This window comes from Mustela putorius, unplaced genomic scaffold, assembly GCF_011764305.1.
Source record: "Mustela putorius furo isolate JIRA1106 unplaced genomic scaffold, ASM1176430v1.1 tig00003974_pilon_pilon_pilon, whole genome shotgun sequence".
NCBI classification, from domain to species: Eukaryota; Metazoa; Chordata; class Mammalia; order Carnivora; family Mustelidae; genus Mustela; species Mustela putorius.
Window position 1 is genome coordinate 16,465,717 of NW_025422117.1, and position 18,415 is coordinate 16,484,131.

The window sequence follows — 18,415 nt, forward strand, 5'->3', positions numbered from 1 at the left end:
AATATTTTTCCCTTTTCTTTGATGAAACAATAGGTCTTCAAAGAAGAAGAAGAAGCTATCAAGGTTGACCTTCATGAAGGTTGTGGTAGAACCAAATTGTTCTGGTTGATGGCACTAGCAGATTCTAAAACAATGAAGGCGATGGTGGAATTCCGAGAGCACACAGGTAGCAGAGGATTTAGGATTGAACCATGCCTGCTGCTTAGGATTTAATTAGATGTTCTTTACTTACTATGAATTACTTAATGTGGATTATTTCGGGTATATTCTGATAACTATGGAATCATTAATCACTGTTTGTTGTTACATGTTCCGGACAATGTTCTATAGCAGAGAGGCATTAGACTTCAAGTAAGGAAATCTGCTTTGTCATTGACTAGATATGTGCACTCGAGCAAGTCATTTTATCCCCAAAACACGTGGTTTACTAAAGTAAATCTGGTTGAGATTCTCAGCTTAAAGTTACATTGAATCTTACAGATTCTTAATTTTCATTACCTTTATAGTCTGACTGACACAAATTTATGATGTTGGAGTTAGTAAAAATCTGAACAAATATAACTCCACTCATATTAATTTTTCATGCTATGAGAGCATGGTCTTTTTTTCTCCTGGCTGATTTTTTTTTCTCCTATAGTCTATCAGAGTCATATATTACATTAATAAATGTTCTAATGTTGAACCATCCTTGTATTCATGAGTTAAACTATTCTTTTTAAAAATCTATTTTTCCTGTAAATATTGCTGAATTCCATTTATTACTGTTATATTTAGAATTTTGGTATCTGTGTTTTAAAATGAGTTTGGTCTGCATCCATATCTTCCTGTCCTTTTCCTGTTCTGTTCTTGTTTTATGGCTTGTGTTCCTTCTTTCTGTTTCAGATATTTAATTTTCTTTTCATATTGCTCTGTCAGTACTAGTTCCTTGGATGGGAATTCTTCTTTTTTTCAAGCTTTCATATTCTCTAACAATAGGTTTTCTTCTATGCCTTGTAATTTTGTTATTATAGAAATTCTTAAAGGTTTATCTTTCTTCTGTATATTCTTGCATAACATTTATTATTCTGTTTTGTCTGAAACTATGCTTTTGGAGCTGGGATTTGCCTTATCTGCTCAACCTCTTATGTGTTTGACTTCTAATAGGTCTTTAGTTTCTTGTTCCTTTTTTTGTGTTTAGTTACCTTATAATTAGGACGTCTTAACAACCCTTCCACTGTAAAACTGCCCGGCTGGTTTCCCAGTGATAGCAAACTGATACAAACCTGATTTTCCTGTAGGTTTTTTCTATTAATTGTGTTAAAATATGTGGAAAACCTATTCTTGAGGATTTTTCTTTTTCTTCTTGAACCTAGGCAAGCCAACCACAAGTAGCTCAGAAGCATGCCGCTTCTGTGGTTCCAGGAGTGGAACAGAGTTATCTGCTGTTGGCAGTGTGTGTTCTGATGCAGACTGCCAGGTGAGTATGTGCTTAGATAGTCAGGCTGTCCCAATAAGGAATAGCATGTATTCCCTCATGATGTATTTACTTCATGTTAAATAAGAGTTAGAGCTCAGCTCAGCATCACTTCAGTTTTCTAAATTAATATAATCCCCATGTTAAGACCTAAATGCTTTATCAGAGCTAGAGAATGGGTCAGATAAATTTCTCAAACCCCAATATACAGTGTGTGTTTATCAACTATCACCATAATAAATATTTAATGTTTGCTCTTGTGCTAGAAAAAGGTAAAAATCTCTGGACTGCATTTCCTTGACCTCTTACCTACTTTATTCACTTATTTCCCTACAATCAACTTCTAATATTTGAGAGTTCTTTAGTCCTGAACATCCATACACATATTTCATGCCATCCAGATATTTTTAGTTCCTCAGTTCAGTTAGCAAGAACTTGGATAGGGCTCAGCTAATGAAAGATACCTGTATGTTGTTTATACCCATTTTAGTGAGGGGATAGGTGGTGATTGGGAGATTGTATATCCAGAAATTCTTTGCTTCATGACTACACACAAAAGTAAATAGATTAAAATTACATTTCCCTTTTTATCAGCATTCCCTTTATGCGAAGTGAAATTTTTTTAATCACATGAAAAGAAAAATTTCACACTGAAAATTTTAAATTAAAATTTAGAAATTACACACTAAAAAAATTTGCTAATAATTCTTAAGTTATGTTCAGTTAAAGAATAAAAATAGGGGCACCTGGGTGGCTCAGTGAGTGAAGTGTCAGCCCTCTGTTCAGTGGGATAGAGCCTCCCATCGGCTCCTTGCTCAGCAGGGAGCCTGCTTCTACCTCTCCCTTTGCCCCTCCCCCTGCTTGCTTTCTCTCTCTGTCTCTCTCTCTCTCAAATAAATAAATAAAATTTTAAAACAAAAAAGTGATGGGATGCCTGGGTGGCTCAGTCAGTTAAGCATCTGCCTTCAGCTCAGATCATGATCCCAGGGTCCTGGGATCCGAGCACTGAGTTGGGCTCCTTGCTCAGTGGGGAGCTTGCTTCTCCCTCTGCCTTCTCTGCCTAATGCTCCCCATGCTTCTGGGAGCTCTCTCACGCTCACTCACTCTCTTTTATATAAATAAAATCAAGTCAGGAAATGACAGATGCTGGCGAGGATGCGGGGAAAGGGGAACCCTCCTACACTGTTGGTGGGAATGCACGCTGGTGCAACCACTCTGGAAAACAGTATGGAGGTTCCTCAAAATGTTGAAATGTTGAAAATAGAACTACCCTATAGTAGTGCAATTGCACTACTGGGTATTTACCCTAAAGATACAAACGTAGTGATCCGAAGGGGCACGTGCACCCGAATGTTTATAGCAGCAATGTCCACAATAGCCAAACTATGGAAAGAACCTAGATGTCCATCAACAGATGAATGGATAAAGAAGAGGTGGTATATATACACAATGGAATACTATGCAGCCATCAAAAGAAATGAAATCTTGCCATTTGCAACAACATGGATGGAACTAGAGGGTATCATGCTTAGCGAAATAAGTCAAGCAGAGAAAGACAACTGTCATATGATCTCCTTGATATGAGGAAGTGATGATGCAACACGGGGGGTTTAGGGGGTAGGAAAAGAATAAATGAAACAAGATGGGATTGGGAGGGAGATAAACCATAAGTGACTCTTAATCTCACAAAACAAACTGAGGGTTGCTGGGAGGAGGGGGGTTGGGAGAAGGGGGGTGGGGTTATGGACATTGGGCATGTGCAATGGTGAGTGCTGTGAAGTGTGTAAACCTGGCGATTCACAGACCTATACCCCTGGGGATAAAAATACATGTTTTTAAAAAATTTTTTTATTTTTTAAATAAAAAAATTTTTTTAAAAATCTTTTTTGAAAAAAAAAAAGAATAAAAATAACTTTATTGTTATATAGCCTTAATATGTATTTCCTGTGGGAAATATCTTAGAACATTAATATAATTGATATAATTATCAGAGTGTGTGCCTTTTTGATATTTTCTATGCCATTATAATTTATCTCTAATAGGAATATGCTAAGATAGCCTGTAGTAAGACGCATCCCTGTGGCCATCCATGTGGAGGTGTCAAGAATGAAGAGCACTGTCTGCCCTGTCTACACGGCTGTGACAAAAGCGCCACCACGCTGAAGCAGGACGCCGATGACATGTGCATGATCTGCTTCACCGAGGCGCTCTCGGCAGCACCAGCTATTCAGGTTGTCTCAGCTTCTAAAGCATCGGGTGGGCCTGGAATCTAACATGGGAAATAGAAGTATATCTGTGAAATAAACAGATCCCTGGACTGTTCACGTCCTTGGGGGAAAATGTGCCCCTAGTGCCTCCCAGTGTTTTGAGGAGCCGATTCCGTCCCTATATGTTCTGTTTCCATTTTGTGTGCTCAGCTTTACTTTGTCATTTGTGTGAGCCTATATAATCAACAAAATATAAAATGTTCATAGGGAGGAAAAAAACAATTAGATTATCTAGTAACTATTCTTAATTTCTAAAACATGGAATGGTATCACTGTGTGATTGGTGTATACATAGTAGTACACACCTATCCATACATAATGTATATGCCTACATCTATAATATTAATGATATTATTGAAGTTACTGTTTGCTAAATATATCTTTTTAAATTTGACCACTGGTTTATATTTTCAGTTCTTATGATTTAAATGAATAGTCTCCAAAAATAAATCTTAACTCTTTAATAAAATCAGTAGTTCCTTCCTTCTATGAAATACAGAAGGGAATAATTTTAAATTGCTCCCTAATCTAACTTACTCTTTATAAGGTGGCATTAATATGCAAGTGGTAATAAATTGGAACAAGCTAAAGACCTAGTTAATGATATTTCATGAGTAACAGAAATCGGCGCAAATTCATTTTCCTAAACTTGATTTTTCTCTTATCTGCTTTAACTAGCACCTTCATTGAATAATCTGCCATTTATTCAAGCACATATCATTATCACATTTGCTTATATCCCTCTCTTTTTTTTTTTAATTTAAGCTGGACTGCAGTCATGTATTCCACTTACAGTGCTGCCGACGAGTTTTGGAAAACAGATGGCTTGGTCCGAGGATAACATTTGGATTTATATCTTGTCCCATTTGCAAGGTATGGAGAGATTCAGAAATTATCTACTTTCTATCTATTTTTATTTTTATCTTTATCTTCATCTTTTAGAATAAATGCTTCCACATCTCTTGGTGTCCTTCCCAGTTTACTTTTTCCTCCCAGCCCCCATCAGTTTCTACCCTTTTCATCCAGGTGATGCCAGAGAATATTGTAAGATCCCTCTGTTTGTTATAATGCATTTCAAAATGGTGAGTGTCAATTAAAAGCTGATTAAATGGAGTTAAACATACTGTATCAGAAAATTCATTTAGATAACACGCATTAAAGGCGGTTTGTCACCACTTTTAGACCCTTCAGAGTTCAGATTGTGTAACATGACAACGGATGACTACCAAAATGTATGAGCCTGTGATGCTTGTAGACTCTGACACCTGCCATTCAAGATGAAGTCTGGGTTTTCATCATTAAAGATGAAGCCTGAAAAAACCAGTTTCTTTTAGAATCTTAGGTAAAATAAGGAAAAATTATTGACATTTTGCCACATCTCTTTAAAGATAGTAAGCAAAATGACCACTTATTTTGGCAAGCCAGTGATGATTAATTTAAAAAAAAAAAACAAAAAAAAAAACCTTTGTTTAAGATTGTGATTGACCTTGCCTTCTCAATTCATTCTTCATTTCTTTTTGTTCTCTTAAGCTCTCTCTATTTCCAACAGACGTGCAGACTGGTATAAAAGGGTTTAACATAGAAAGACAGCACAGTCATTGCTTAGTTAGACGGAGGAACAATCAATAGGATTGTAGTAATTTGCTTTCTCTTCTCATGTGGTGCCACAAAGAAAGGTCACATTTAGGAAATGATATATGAACATATAGAAAATACTACCTCCTCATTGCTGTTACCTGGCGTCTACCCAGCCCCAAGGAACCACACAGAGGGAGTATGTCTTATTTGTGGCAGCAAGGCAAACTTTTATTCCCAGAAGAGCTAAGGCAACCAGAGGTAACATTTCAGATTCAGGAAATATGAAGCTAATGAAACAGAATTTTCGTGCTATATGTCCCATTTTCCCCTATTGTCCCTGATCTTAGAAAAATACAGGCTTATGAGGATTTTACAGATTTATTTCTAACCCGCATTTTATTGAGAAAACATTCACTCTCTGGTGATCTCCTGGCATAGTGCTTATTAGTCTTAGGTACCCACTTAAATATTTATTGGATTCATAGATAAATGATTTTGCTAAGGAATGTTTATTTTTTAAATTTCAGAACAAAATAAATCATATAGTATTAAAAGACCTGCTTGATCCAATAAAAGAACTCTATGAGGATGTCAGAAGAAAAGCCTTAATGAGATTGGAATATGAAGGTTTGCATAAGAGTGAAGCTATCACAACTCCTGGTGTGAGATTTTATAATGACCCAGCTGGCTATGCCATGAACAGATATGCATATTATGTCTGCTACAAATGCAGAAAGGTATGCTATAAATTAAACTAGGAATTTTTAAGAACTGGAGATTACTTATGTGATTCAGATTCTGACCTGAATTGTATAATGATATCTAATTCTTACATCTTAAGTCTGAAATTAAAAATCAAAAAGCTTGATACTACATTTGAAGTTGAATTCTTTTTTTACTTAATTTGTTTGGGTTTTTCTTTTCTCTTTTTTTTTTTTCTTACCTTTACATACTGTTTCCAAATCATGCTCTGTTGCTCTACCCAAGCTGCTTGACATCAGTAATCTCCTGCTAGGCAAACCATTTGATTCTTAAATAAACGTCTCCTACTTCACTCTTTTCACCATTTTCTCATTAAAATTCCTTGGCTTCCGGGATAGTACTCATGATATCCTTCCATTCTGGTTGGTTGTCTTTAACTCCTTTTCATTCACCTCCTCATTACATATTTAGTTTCTTAGCACTGTGTTCATGCCTAATAATAACCTCCTTACCTTTGCTGAGCTCCTGTATATCCACGTCTTTGCCAAACATCTGTATCATTCTTCCAAAATTTTTGAGATTTAGATCAAAATATTTAACTGCTTTCCACACATTTGAATTTCTCACAAATCTCTCTGAGTTCTTTTTTTCTGTTACATCTTCCGTAACCCTAATCATTTTCTTTGGTAGTTATAGTAGCCTTCTTATTCAGCCCATTGTGTGGAGCCCGTACCCCTTCCATTCCATCCTTTACACTTCTATCGCTGCTAGTAGATGAATATTTCACAACCTCAGGTCTGATGTGTCATTTTTCTGCTTCTGATCCTGTGTAGCACCTGTCCACATCTATAGTCTCATTTCCCAAAATGCTACCATTTGTGCCCCATACTACAAAATACTGAGCAGCCTACAATTGCCCAAACTCATGCCATTGCATAGGCTATTCCTCTTTATGGAATGCTCTTCCCTACTCCTCCCCTGCATTTTATCTGACCTGACACCCACCCAAAGTGACATGCTCATATGCAGAGCTAAATCTGTCTAATCACACTTCCGTTTCACCTGCTCTGTAATGTCCCCACACTTCCACTCTGCTATCACGACGTTGATCTCTTGCATACCTTCTTTGTAGAACTCCGTATTTTGCATTATGATTACTGATTCACTTGTCTCTGTATCACTTGATAAGTCCTGTGAGAACAAAGACAGTGGTTTTCATTTCTGTTTCTCCAGTACTTGACATTAGGTTAGTTAGAGAATGAATAAATGATTGAAGCAATCTGTAAATGAAAAGTACGTAGTCTCCCAATGTAACGAAAAGAAAATACAATTAATGAATGGAAGGCTGAAGAGGTGGAAAGGCAGATAAATATACATACATTCAAGGCAAGACTAATAGTTAATTCATTACCACAGGGATGACAGTCCAATTTCTAGGAAGCTAAGCAGGGAATCTGGAAAAGAGAAACAGCTAAAATAAACAGTAGACCTCAGGACAAATGAAACACTTCTGAGGCCAGATTTAGCTGGTGGATAACCATTTATAACCTCTTTATCAATGGAGCCTGTCTTTTGACCTGTTTTTCTGGTGCAGATAATAGATTTATATTGACTCATCTTGTTTATCCTCAAGTATGGACATGGCTGTGGGACAAGTTGTCCATGCAGATTGCCCCAATTATAATTGGCCTCATTTATTTTGTGTCCAGAGAAAATACAGATAAACCATCCACCAACATCATTTCATTTATCAAGTATGTATATTGGATACTGCTGAGTTCTTTATACAGTGTAGCTTTATAAATATGAGCAATCTTCTAAGCAATCACCAAATTTCTCTTCCCTTCTTTTTTTAAGTAATCTCTATGCCCAACATGGGGCTTGAACTCAAAACCCCAAGATTCAGAGTCCTGTGCTGTACTGACTAAGCCAGCCAGGCACCCCTTTGTTTTCCTTTTTAAAAATTTTTGTATGATCAAAATTGATTTTTTTTCTGTCCCATTAGCCCCAGGATTCTAATTGTGTACTAATATTTTTTTAGGCATATTTTTTGTACTACAGTGTTAAAATTCAGAATTTTTTTTTTTTTTTTAGGATTTTATTTATTTATTTGACAGACAGAGATCACAAGTAAACAGAGAGGCAGGCAGAGGTGGGGGTGGGGGCAGCAGGCTCCCTGCTGAGCAGAGAGCCCTATGCAGGGCTCAATCCCAGGACCCTGAGCTGAAAGCAGAGGCTCAACCCACTGAGCCACCCAGGCACCCCTAAAATTCAGAAATTCCTTGAGCATATTTATCAGACCAGTAGGAGGAAACATTTACTACTTCAAAATGAGAAAAATTACTGAAACTTTGCTCTGAAAAAGCAGTTTCTCATCATTACTTAATATCTTATTCTTGATATTTATTTGGGATATTATACATTCTCTCGTTATTTTGGTTTGACAGTACAGTGTTTGAACTTCCTACTATAAGCATGAGTTTATTCCAAAATTAAAGCTGATTTATTTCATACCCTGATCCACCTATACAGGCATCTACTTGGCATTGCAAGGGAGTATTTAATAGATAATAGTATTTTCTAAGACTTTTGATCTTACTTTCACTATGCTCATACTGTATCTCCCATAGCAAGGTTGTCTTTTTTCCTGCTATAATCTAATTGTGTTCTCTTCATAGGCATATTTTGGTGGCGAAGCTCGTTGCGATGCTGAGGCTGGTCAAGGGGATGATTATGATCCCAGAGAGCTCATTTGTGGTGCCTGTTCTGATGTGTCCAGGGCTCAGGTGGGCAGAACATTTTATTAGAAAGGATAGTTTAGAAATGTTAAACCTCTATTTTTTCCAAAAATAATAATATAACTAATATTGTGGGAATAGAATAGCAGGTTTTTTGCCCAGTGTTTTCTGATGTTTATACAGCAGTGTATAATTCTCCAAATTAATTCATAGATATTATTCTCTTAGATAGTATTTGCATTTTATAATTTTTGTCCTCCATGCAATAGTCACCATATTTCAACAAGTAATAAATTTCCTTAGTTCATTTTCTTAAACCTACAGCCACAGTTTTAGGTTTACCTCACTCCAATCTTCGAAATCTTCACAATGTAGCTGTGAGACTGAGAGATAAATGAAATATCAACTATTCAGTTTGTCTGACCAGGAACAAGTCACCAGGAAATTGTCTTATTTATTAAATCAGATTGGTTCTGATAGATCTGAGATGAGAATTTGGGGCTTTCTCTGTACCCTTTGGACAAAGCCACACATTTATTCATTAATTTTTTCATGTATCTATCACCAGTTTTTCAGTCAGTTTTGAGAGTTATGTGTACTCAGAAAATATGAATCACTGAGCTATATATACATGACTATCTTAAGTGTAATTGAAATAGACTTGCTATAATCTTGTGTCTATGTATTTTCTTTTGTTATAGATGTGTCCAAAACATGGCACAGACTTTTTGGAATATAAATGTCGCTACTGCTGTTCAGTGGCTGTTTTTTTCTGTTTTGGAACAACACATTTCTGTAATGCTTGTCATGATGACTTTCAAAGAATGACTAGCATTCCCAAGGAAGAACTACCACACTGTCCTGCAGGTATGCTTTTAATATTTTTAAGTGATTGTGATGTATATACTTTCTGGTTTAATGATCACATGGTAGCTATTCCAAGTGGCAGAAACCCAATTCAAACTAGCCTGAAGAATCAGGGAATTTCTTGGCCCTTGTAAGCTTCTGACATTCTGAGTGAAGTAGAAAAAACACCATGGTGATGATAGGTCAGAAGTTGTAATGGAGACAGTTGCCTGAGAAGAAGAAGGAAAATCAGCTAAAGATTAGTGAAAGAATCACTCTTTGGCACTAAAGGGCCATGTAAAGTTTGAAGTTACGAATTGATAATATAACCATTTTAAAAGATTTCTGTGATTTTTTTGTTTTTTTGTTTTTTTGTTTTTTTTTTGAGAAGTCTGGAACCAGTGCCATGAAATGAACAAGTGATTTGAACTTGATTTGATCTAGAATGGCTGGGAATTGGCAGTGCAGTGAGCATCAGAAAGCCAAGGGGCTAAGCCACTGAGAATACAGGACAAATGATTGTGTATGGAGGTTGGGCTGAAAAAAATAAGAATATGAAACCAAAAGAAACTGAAAACATTACAAGAGATTAGGAGCCTGATGGTTCCAATGAGGTGAGAAGGGAGAGAAGTGGAAGGTAGAGTAAATGTGACCATACAGGAGAATTTTACATGAGGTATATCTGAAATTGGTGAAAATACACACAAAAGTACTTACAGCACAATACCCAATTTTGTTAAGGCTGGGAAACACACTCTCCTCCACTGCTTATCAGAGTGCAGATGCTAGAAACCTATAGAGAAAGCCGTTTGATTGTGCCTCTCAAAATTGCAAACACATCTACCCTTCAACGGGTCCCATTTCTGGCGATATACGTACATATGTGAAGTAAATAAAAAAGGCAAATGTGCAAGCCTATTGCTTATAGTAACAAAAATTTGTAAACAATTCAAGTATCCAGGAGGTGGGTGGTTAAATACTATGTACTGTGCACCATCAAAAAGAGGAAATAATGATGAAAATGGAGTTTCTGTGTACTGATCTGGGAAGATGTAGAGGAGACTGTTACATGAAAAATCAAGTTACAGAACAGGGTATATAGTATACAGTCTTGTAAGGAAAGGGGAAATGAAAATATATACTTACATTTGTTTATATGTGCATTAACTACTGGAACAATACACTAGAAGTTAATAAAATTAATTAGCTATGGGGAAAAACCAGGAAGATGGGTAGAAATGGGGGGGGGATTACGAATTGATAATATAACTATTTTAAAGGATTTCTGTGATTTTGGGGTTTTTTTTAAAATTTTTTCTTTTTATTTTTAAACCATGAGAAATATATTATCCAGAAAGAATAAGTAGAGTTGTTTTGTTTTGTTTTGTTCTGTTTTGTTTTGTTTTAGTATGGCTACTTCTATTTCTTCATGTCAAAAATAAATTGTTACACTGTTCCCCTTCTAAAAAAATTTTTTTTTATTTAAGGAGATGTGATAGACTTTGAAAGAAGCAAGATCAGAATAATGAGAGGCTAGGTCTTTAGGATAATGGCCTAAATAAAGATGTGAACCTAATAGCAGGAGAAGGGTGGTAAGCAGATGAAGGGAGTGAGATGGGGCAGCGTTTAGATTGGGTTAGCTTGGGTGGGGGGTGGGGTGTTGCTACTGAATGAAAGTTTTAAGTTAGTGGTCTAGAAGTAAAGGGGAACCAGGGGAGTCAGTCTTCCTCCCTGGCCTTTATGACATAGAGGAGCTCAAGAGATCAGCAATTTATAGTTGAGGAAGTTTAGAGGCCAGCAATATCATCAGGGAAAGTCCACATTTTACTTAATGAAAGAAAGTTTCTTCTGTGTTCAGAAACGAAGACAAAACAACAACCAAACACTGAAAGTGATCAGATTAGCTAGAACTAAAATGGATATTGTGGAGAGGTGGGATCCTCACTGAGAGGTTCTAGACAAGGCAAGGCCTCCCCTCGCAATTCACACGATCACACCAGTCAGCCAACACAGGGACCTCACCCTGGCAACAGCTGTTAACCAGAGGAATGAGGCAGGAAAGGATTTAGAGAGATGGCAGAAAGAAAGAATGGACATCTATCTTGGGCATTTTCACATCTAGTTTTTTTCTTCATTTCTTTTTTAAGATTTTATTTATTCATTTATTTGTCAGAGAGCACACAGCTGTGGAAGCTGCAGGCAGTGAGAGAAGCTGGCTTTCCGCCGAGCAAGGAGCCCAGTTAACTGACTGAGGCACCCATGTGCCCCTCACATGTATTTTCTTCCATAGTTTTTATGACCTATAAGGTAGATGGTGTTATCCCCACCCTCAGAGATGGAAGGTTCAGGGCTCAAGAGGAGGTTCAGTAGCTGGCCTAACGTTCAGACTGAGGCATGCTGTCCAGCCTCTTGCTGGATCATTCATGTATTTGCTTACCATTCATATATTTACACTGATTTACTCTAATTCATCCATTCCTTCAGAGACTAGAATAGAATTAATGCAGACCCCACAATGAAATCAGCAGGGAAAACGGCCATGCATTTTACCTAGAAGGACAGAGGATTGATTCTCTAAGCACGGTCAACCCACTAATTCCAATTTTTAATATGTGGATGAGGACAAGAGTCCAAATTAAAGTAGATAATTCCTCTATTACTTTCTAAAATATTTACTAATTACCTTTTTTGTGCCAGGATACTTAACCTTCACAGCTTCCTTTGAGTTAAATATTGCTGTGCCTATTTTAAAGATGAGGGACCTAAGAATCAAGAAAGATTAAGTTAACTTTGCCTCAGTTTGCCTATCTGCAAAGTGGGGACAATAGTTCCTGCCTCTGACTGGTACAAAATTGAGTTGATATACTAGACCAGAGCCTCAGTAGTAAGCATGCAGATGTCTGCAGGTATGTTTTCTTTTGTTTTTACCTTTACTACTATAATTTTTCACCATCATGATTAGATTATGAACTCCTTGAAGATAGGGGCCATGTACTGTTAGTTTTTACATCCCAAGGACCTGCTATAACACCGTTCAAACATTGGGCACCAGGTAAATGCTGTTGAATAAATGGCCCTTTGTTTTGTCCCAGAAAAAAAACAAGAACTGCAGTGTGCAGGAACCATCGTTGATGGTGTCATGCACTTAAGTCAGAAAAATACAGGTTTTTATACATTTTTTATTCTTATTTTTTATTTTTCTATTTATTTAAATTAAGTTAATTAACATAATTAATAATACATTAACAATGTATTTTTTTTAATTTATTTATTTGACAGAGAGACATCACAAGTAGGCAGAGAGGCAGGCAGAGAGAGAGAGAGAGAGAGGAGGAAGCAAGCTCTCTGCTGAGCAGAGAGCCCGATGCGGGACTCGATCCCAGTACCCCGAGATCATGACCTGAGCCGAAGGCAGTAGCTTAACCCACTGAGCCACCCAGGCGCCCTTAACAATGTATTAGTTTCAGGGGTAAAGTTTAGTGATTCGTCAGTTTTATTATCGCATGCCCTCCTTACTGTCCATTTTTAAGCTTCATCTATTTGATTATTATTAATTTATATCTTCCCCAAAATGCTTCTTCCAGATCGTTAAATTTTATATTATTTTACCATTCATATATTTACAATGATTTTCATTTTTCTACTAATCTCCCTTCAGATACTTTTAAAAATAACAGTCTTTAATAATCAGTCTTCCCATTCATCAGTATGTGCTTTTTTTTCAGAGAGATAGAAGGGTAACATGGCTTATTCACACTTAAATTTGCTCTTACTTGGAGAAAAACATTTTATCCAAAGTTTCCATATTCTCTCATCCAGAATAATTTTCTGTTTAACTGAACTGATGGGTTTTCATGACCATTTTTGTTCATCGCTCTTTGCTGTAAAATGATGTATCTAAAGCTCAGCATCAGTCATCATCAGGGAAACGCGTCAGAACCACAGTGAGGTGTCACCTCACACCCGTCAGGATGGCTAGAACCAAAAAGACAAGAAATAACAAGTGCACTAAAAAGAACACTCGTACACTGTTGGTGGGAATGCAAACTGATGCAACCACTGTGGAAAACAATATGGAGGTTCCTCAAAAAATTAAAAATAGAAATACCAGGGCCTCCCGGGTGGCTCAGTCAGTTAAACCTCTGAGTCTTGATCTCAGCTCAGGTCTTGATCTCAGGTTCATGAGTTCAAGCCCCATTTTGGACTCCATGGGCTGGACATGGAGCCTACTTAAAAAAGTAAATAAATAAAAATAGAAACATCATATGATCTAGTGATACCATTACTGGGTATTTACCCAAAGAAAATTAAAACACTAATTCAAAAAGATATATGCACCCATATGTATACTGTGGCATTATTTACAATAGCCAGGATACAGAAGCAACCTCCGTGTCCATTGGTAGATAAATGGATAAAGAAGATGTGGTATGTGTACACACACACTGGAATGTTACACAGCCATAAAAAGAATGAGGTCTTGCCATCTGTGAGAACGTGGATGGACCTAGAAGGTATTATGCTAAGTGGAGTAAGTCAGAGAAAGACAAATACTAAAAAACAAAGCAAAAAAGCAGAAACAGACCCATAAAAACAGAGAACAAACTGATAGTTCCAGAATGGGGGAAGCACGAAATGGGTAAAGCAGGAGTGGGAGATGCAGGCTTCTAGTTATGGAATAAGTCATGGGGGTGAAAGGAACAGCATAGAAAATATGGTCAGGGGTATTAGAACAGCTTTGTAGGTGACAGAGGGTAGTTACACTTGTGGTGAGCATAGCATAGTGTTTAGATTCTGCAGAATCATTATATTATACACCTGAAGCTGAAGCATTGTGTGTCAACTATACTTCAATTTAAAAAATAAAAAATTTTTAGATGATGTATCTCACTCATTCACAAATAGAATAAGATCTATGGCTCATAAGGGTTATTTCTAAGGAGGATGTTGTGGATAAGGGATTCTGTCCCTTCTCTGTTGTATATACCTGGTATGTTGAATTTTTTATGGCAAATGTTTTTACTTTTGTAGTTAGAAAATTAATTTTTAAATTTTATATTTGTATAATCATAGCCATATTATTTCTTTGAATAAATTATTGGTGATTTATATTTACATTAGGTTTCTATGTATGTGGGGTTTTTTTCAGTTATATTCTTTGCCTCCTTCAAAATTTATACAGGTCCCAAAGGCAAACAATTAGAAGGAACTGAATGTCCGCTCCATGTTGTTCATCCACCCACTGGGGAAGAATTTGCTCTGGGTTGTGGAGTGTGCAGAAATGCTCACACTTTTTAGAACACTCAGATTCCTTTGTCTACAGAGAAAAAGTTGCCTTCATCCCCCAAGTGGATGTGGTAAAGTTTAAACTCTGCTCAGGATAAGGACGGGACCATTTTTACATCCATGAAAATGAACCATTCACAGTGCAAGAAGGATGCCAAATACCATGTACATAATTCTTGCTATGAAAATTTCCCCATTCTTTTGGTTTATCTTCTTTTGAACCAAGACATCAAACTTGTGAGGTGTTTGCATGTGGCCATTACCGTCATTGGCCTGTGAAGCATTGAACATTTATAGATAATTGATATAAAAGAATCACCATGCCCATGGACTAAGAATGATGCTGGCTTTCAAGCAAAAAAGAAAAATAATCATTGTTTATTGTATACTGCCTTTTTGTAATCCTGTATAATTGCATCACGGGTGGGGATGAAAAAAGGAATATTCTGGTTTATTTCCTAGACTGTTATTTAAAAAAAAAATTGTGTTAGGCCTGGCATATAAATGTAATAAGTATCACACTGTATATAAAGATATCAATGTTTGTCCTGTATAAGAATTACTAAATTACAAATGCAGTTTCATTTAAACTTCTAGGTTACATTGAGCCTGAAATTTTAATGAAGTGCAATACGGAGTGTGCCTCATTATCTTGCAGCTGTAAACATATTGGAATGTACATGTCAATAAACCACTGTACATTTTTATACAGTGATAAAGTCTGACAACTGTGTGAGCTATTGCTTCAGAACAAAATGTAAATACCTCTAAGATCTAAAAATCTATCCAAATTCACTAACAAAGCACACAGATGACTTTCATAACTCATAGGGAAAAGAAGAATAGCATTGAAGTACATTTTGGAATCCTAAACACTGGGAAGAACATATAAATATGTATGTTAGTGAACAGACATATGCCAAAGACAGGAAAAGAAAACATTTAGGAAATTGGCCAACTCCCATCATATTAACCAGGCCCTTATTAAACTTTTATAAAGTAATCAACAAAATCACTCTGTTTCCCAGAGGACCCAACTGACTGACACAGGAGGATAATACATTTTAAATGACTTATGTATGGTGTCTTCGTTTCACAAATTGTGCAAGGTAGCTTAGAGGAAATTCAGAGACTACAAAAGATAAATGCTCAAGGGAGTAACAGTGAAGAAAAATTATGAAAAGAAATCCCAGGGGGCGTCTGGGTGGTTCAGTGGATTAAAGCCTCTGCCTTCAGCTCAGGTCATGATTCCAGGGTCCTGGGATCGAGCCCCTCATTGGGCTCCCTGCTCAGCAGAAATCCTGCTTCACCCCGCCCCCAAGCCTGCCTCTCTGCCTACTTGTCATCTCTGTCTGTCAAATAAATAAAATCTTAAAAAAAAAAAAAAAATCCCAGGTTAGAGATGAGTGTCCAGTAAGTAACCATACAGTCTTGCATAGTTCGTGGAGAACAGGCAGGCCATCAGCTTGAGATAAGTTTCTTAGCTAACAAAGCAAGGCAGGGAACATGTTCACGTGCAACTTACAATGGCCATTTTTCCACAAAAAAGCGAAAAGAGCAGGTGTTGAACCTAGTCTTGAAGGATGGATAAATTTTGACAAGCAAAAGTAGGAAAGAGCATCCCGGGGAGAGACTATGGTAAGAACTAAAGCAATGACCTGTTCCTCTGAGGTGGAAATAAGCTGTTTTGCTTTATTAATTCATTTATAAATATTTGAGTGCCATTCTATACCTACAGTTGACAGTACATACTCACAAGGATGGGAGCTGGGCTCCCAACTCCTTACGAACCATGATTTACACATGAAAGGTACCTGATGAACATGAGTTGGTAAGTCGATGCAATGTGCTGTGCCAAGTGCCAAGGATAAGACATTCATAGACACTTACAAAAATGTGTGAGTAATGCTGTTAGGAACTAGAATCAAGGTTTCCTAAAAATAAGAACATTTGTTTTTAACTTAACAGTTAAGTGTCTGACTTTGGCTCAGTTCATGATCTCGGGGTCCTGGGATGGAACCCCACATGGAGCCCCTGTTATCAGGCTCTGTGCTCAGTGGGGAGTCTGCTTTTCCCTCTCCCTCTGTCCCCTCTGCTTGTGCTCCCTCTCACTCTCTCAATCTCTCTCTCAAGTTAATAAATAAAAATCTTAAAAAAAAAAAAAAGTTGTGGAGGGTGCCTCAGTGGGTTAAGCCTCTGCCTTTGGCTCAGGTCATCATCTCAGGGTCCTGGGATTGAGCCCCATATCCAGGCTCTTCGTTCGGCAGGGAGGCTACGTCCCCCCCCCCTGCCTGCCTCTCTGCCTACTTGTGATCTCTCTCTGTGTGTCAAATAAATAAATAAAATCTTTTTTTAAAAAAACTGTGGAGAGGGGCGCCTGGGTGGCTCAGTGGGTTAGGCCGCTGCCTTCGGCTCAGGTCATGATCCCGGGGTCCTGGGATCGAGTCCCGCATCGGGCTCTCTGCTCAGCGGGGAGCCTGCTTCCTCCTCTCTCTCTCTGCCTGCCTCTCTGCCTACTTGTGATCTCTCTCTGTCAAATGAATAAATAAATTCTTTAAAAAAAAAAAAAAAAAAAAAAAAAAAAAAAAAAAAAAAACTGTGGAGAGCTTAGAGGAACCAAACCCTGCATTACTGCACAGTGGAGGGTGTGGCAGGTGAATGACAGCCTTCCAAAGACGCCCACGTCCCAACCCCCAGGAGGTGCGAATATATGCTGCCTTGTGTGGCAAAAGGGACTTTGCAGATGTGATGAAGGGTGTAGACCCAGAGATTGGAAGATTGTCCTGGATTAATCTAGGAGGCCCTATGTAATCATAAGATTCCTAATATGGGAAAAAGGAGGCAGGGAGATCAAAGCCAGAGGAGAGGTGGGAACAGCAGCAGAGTCCAGAGATAGAGGCTGGAAGATCCTCCACTGTTTGGCTGTGAAGACAGTGGCAGGGACCAGCAACCAGGGAGTGCAAGCAGCCTGTAGATGCTGGGACAGGGAAGGAAACATTTTCTGCTAGAGCCCCTAGAGGGAAGGCTTCTCTACCAACGCTTTGATTTTAGCCTACCTGGACTTCTGACCTCTAGCACTGCATACATTAATAAGTCTGTCTTGTTTTAAACCACTAAGTCTGGGGTAATTTCTTACGGCAGCAGCAGAACACAAATACAAGGGGCTTCGTGCATGTGATCACACTTCCGTCTTCCACAAACCTACGCACAACTGCTTGCCTTTTGCAGATGAGGCAACTGAGTCTCGTGGAGGCTAAAAAGTACCCCGGGGCGGGATGGGCAGGGGGAAGGGGATGCCTGGGTGACTCTGTTGGTTGGGCAAATGCCTTCAGTTCAGGTCATGGTCCCGGAGTCCTAGAATCAAGTCCCACATCGGGCTCCCAGCTCCGTGGGGAGTCTGCTTCTCCTCTGACGTACTCCCCTCTCATGCTCTCTCTCTCTCCCTCTCTCTCTCCAATGAATAAATAAAATCTTAAAAAAAAAAAAAAAAAGTAGCCCAAGGTTTTGCAAAGACAGTACTAAAAGACAAAGAATCGAAAATATCT

General features: G+C 37.8%; 1 protein-coding gene across 13 annotated transcripts in view; it reads left to right on the forward strand.

Moving 5' to 3' along the window:
- The window catches only part of MYCBP2 (MYC binding protein 2), a 272,995-nt gene extending 257,400 nt beyond the window's left edge, over positions 1–15,595 (forward strand). For 12 of the 13 annotated variants that reach the window (XM_013057218.2, XM_013057219.2, XM_013057220.2 and 9 more), the window contains 8 exons: positions 34–166; positions 1,353–1,456; positions 3,496–3,684; positions 4,486–4,593; positions 5,826–6,035; positions 8,679–8,786; positions 9,440–9,605; positions 14,767–15,595. In XM_013057218.2, coding sequence (XP_012912672.1) covers positions 34–166; positions 1,353–1,456; positions 3,496–3,684; positions 4,486–4,593; positions 5,826–6,035; positions 8,679–8,786; positions 9,440–9,605; positions 14,767–14,882 — 1,134 coding nt within the window. In that variant the 3' untranslated portion in view covers positions 14,883–15,595. Of the gene's footprint in view, positions 1–33; positions 167–1,352; positions 1,457–3,495; positions 3,685–4,485; positions 4,594–5,825; positions 6,036–8,678; positions 8,787–9,439; positions 9,606–9,975; positions 10,827–14,766 lie in introns of those variants that run through there. The other variant, XM_045070862.1, reaches the window with a different exon arrangement.
- The last annotated feature ends 2,820 nt before the right edge of the window (positions 15,596–18,415 follow it).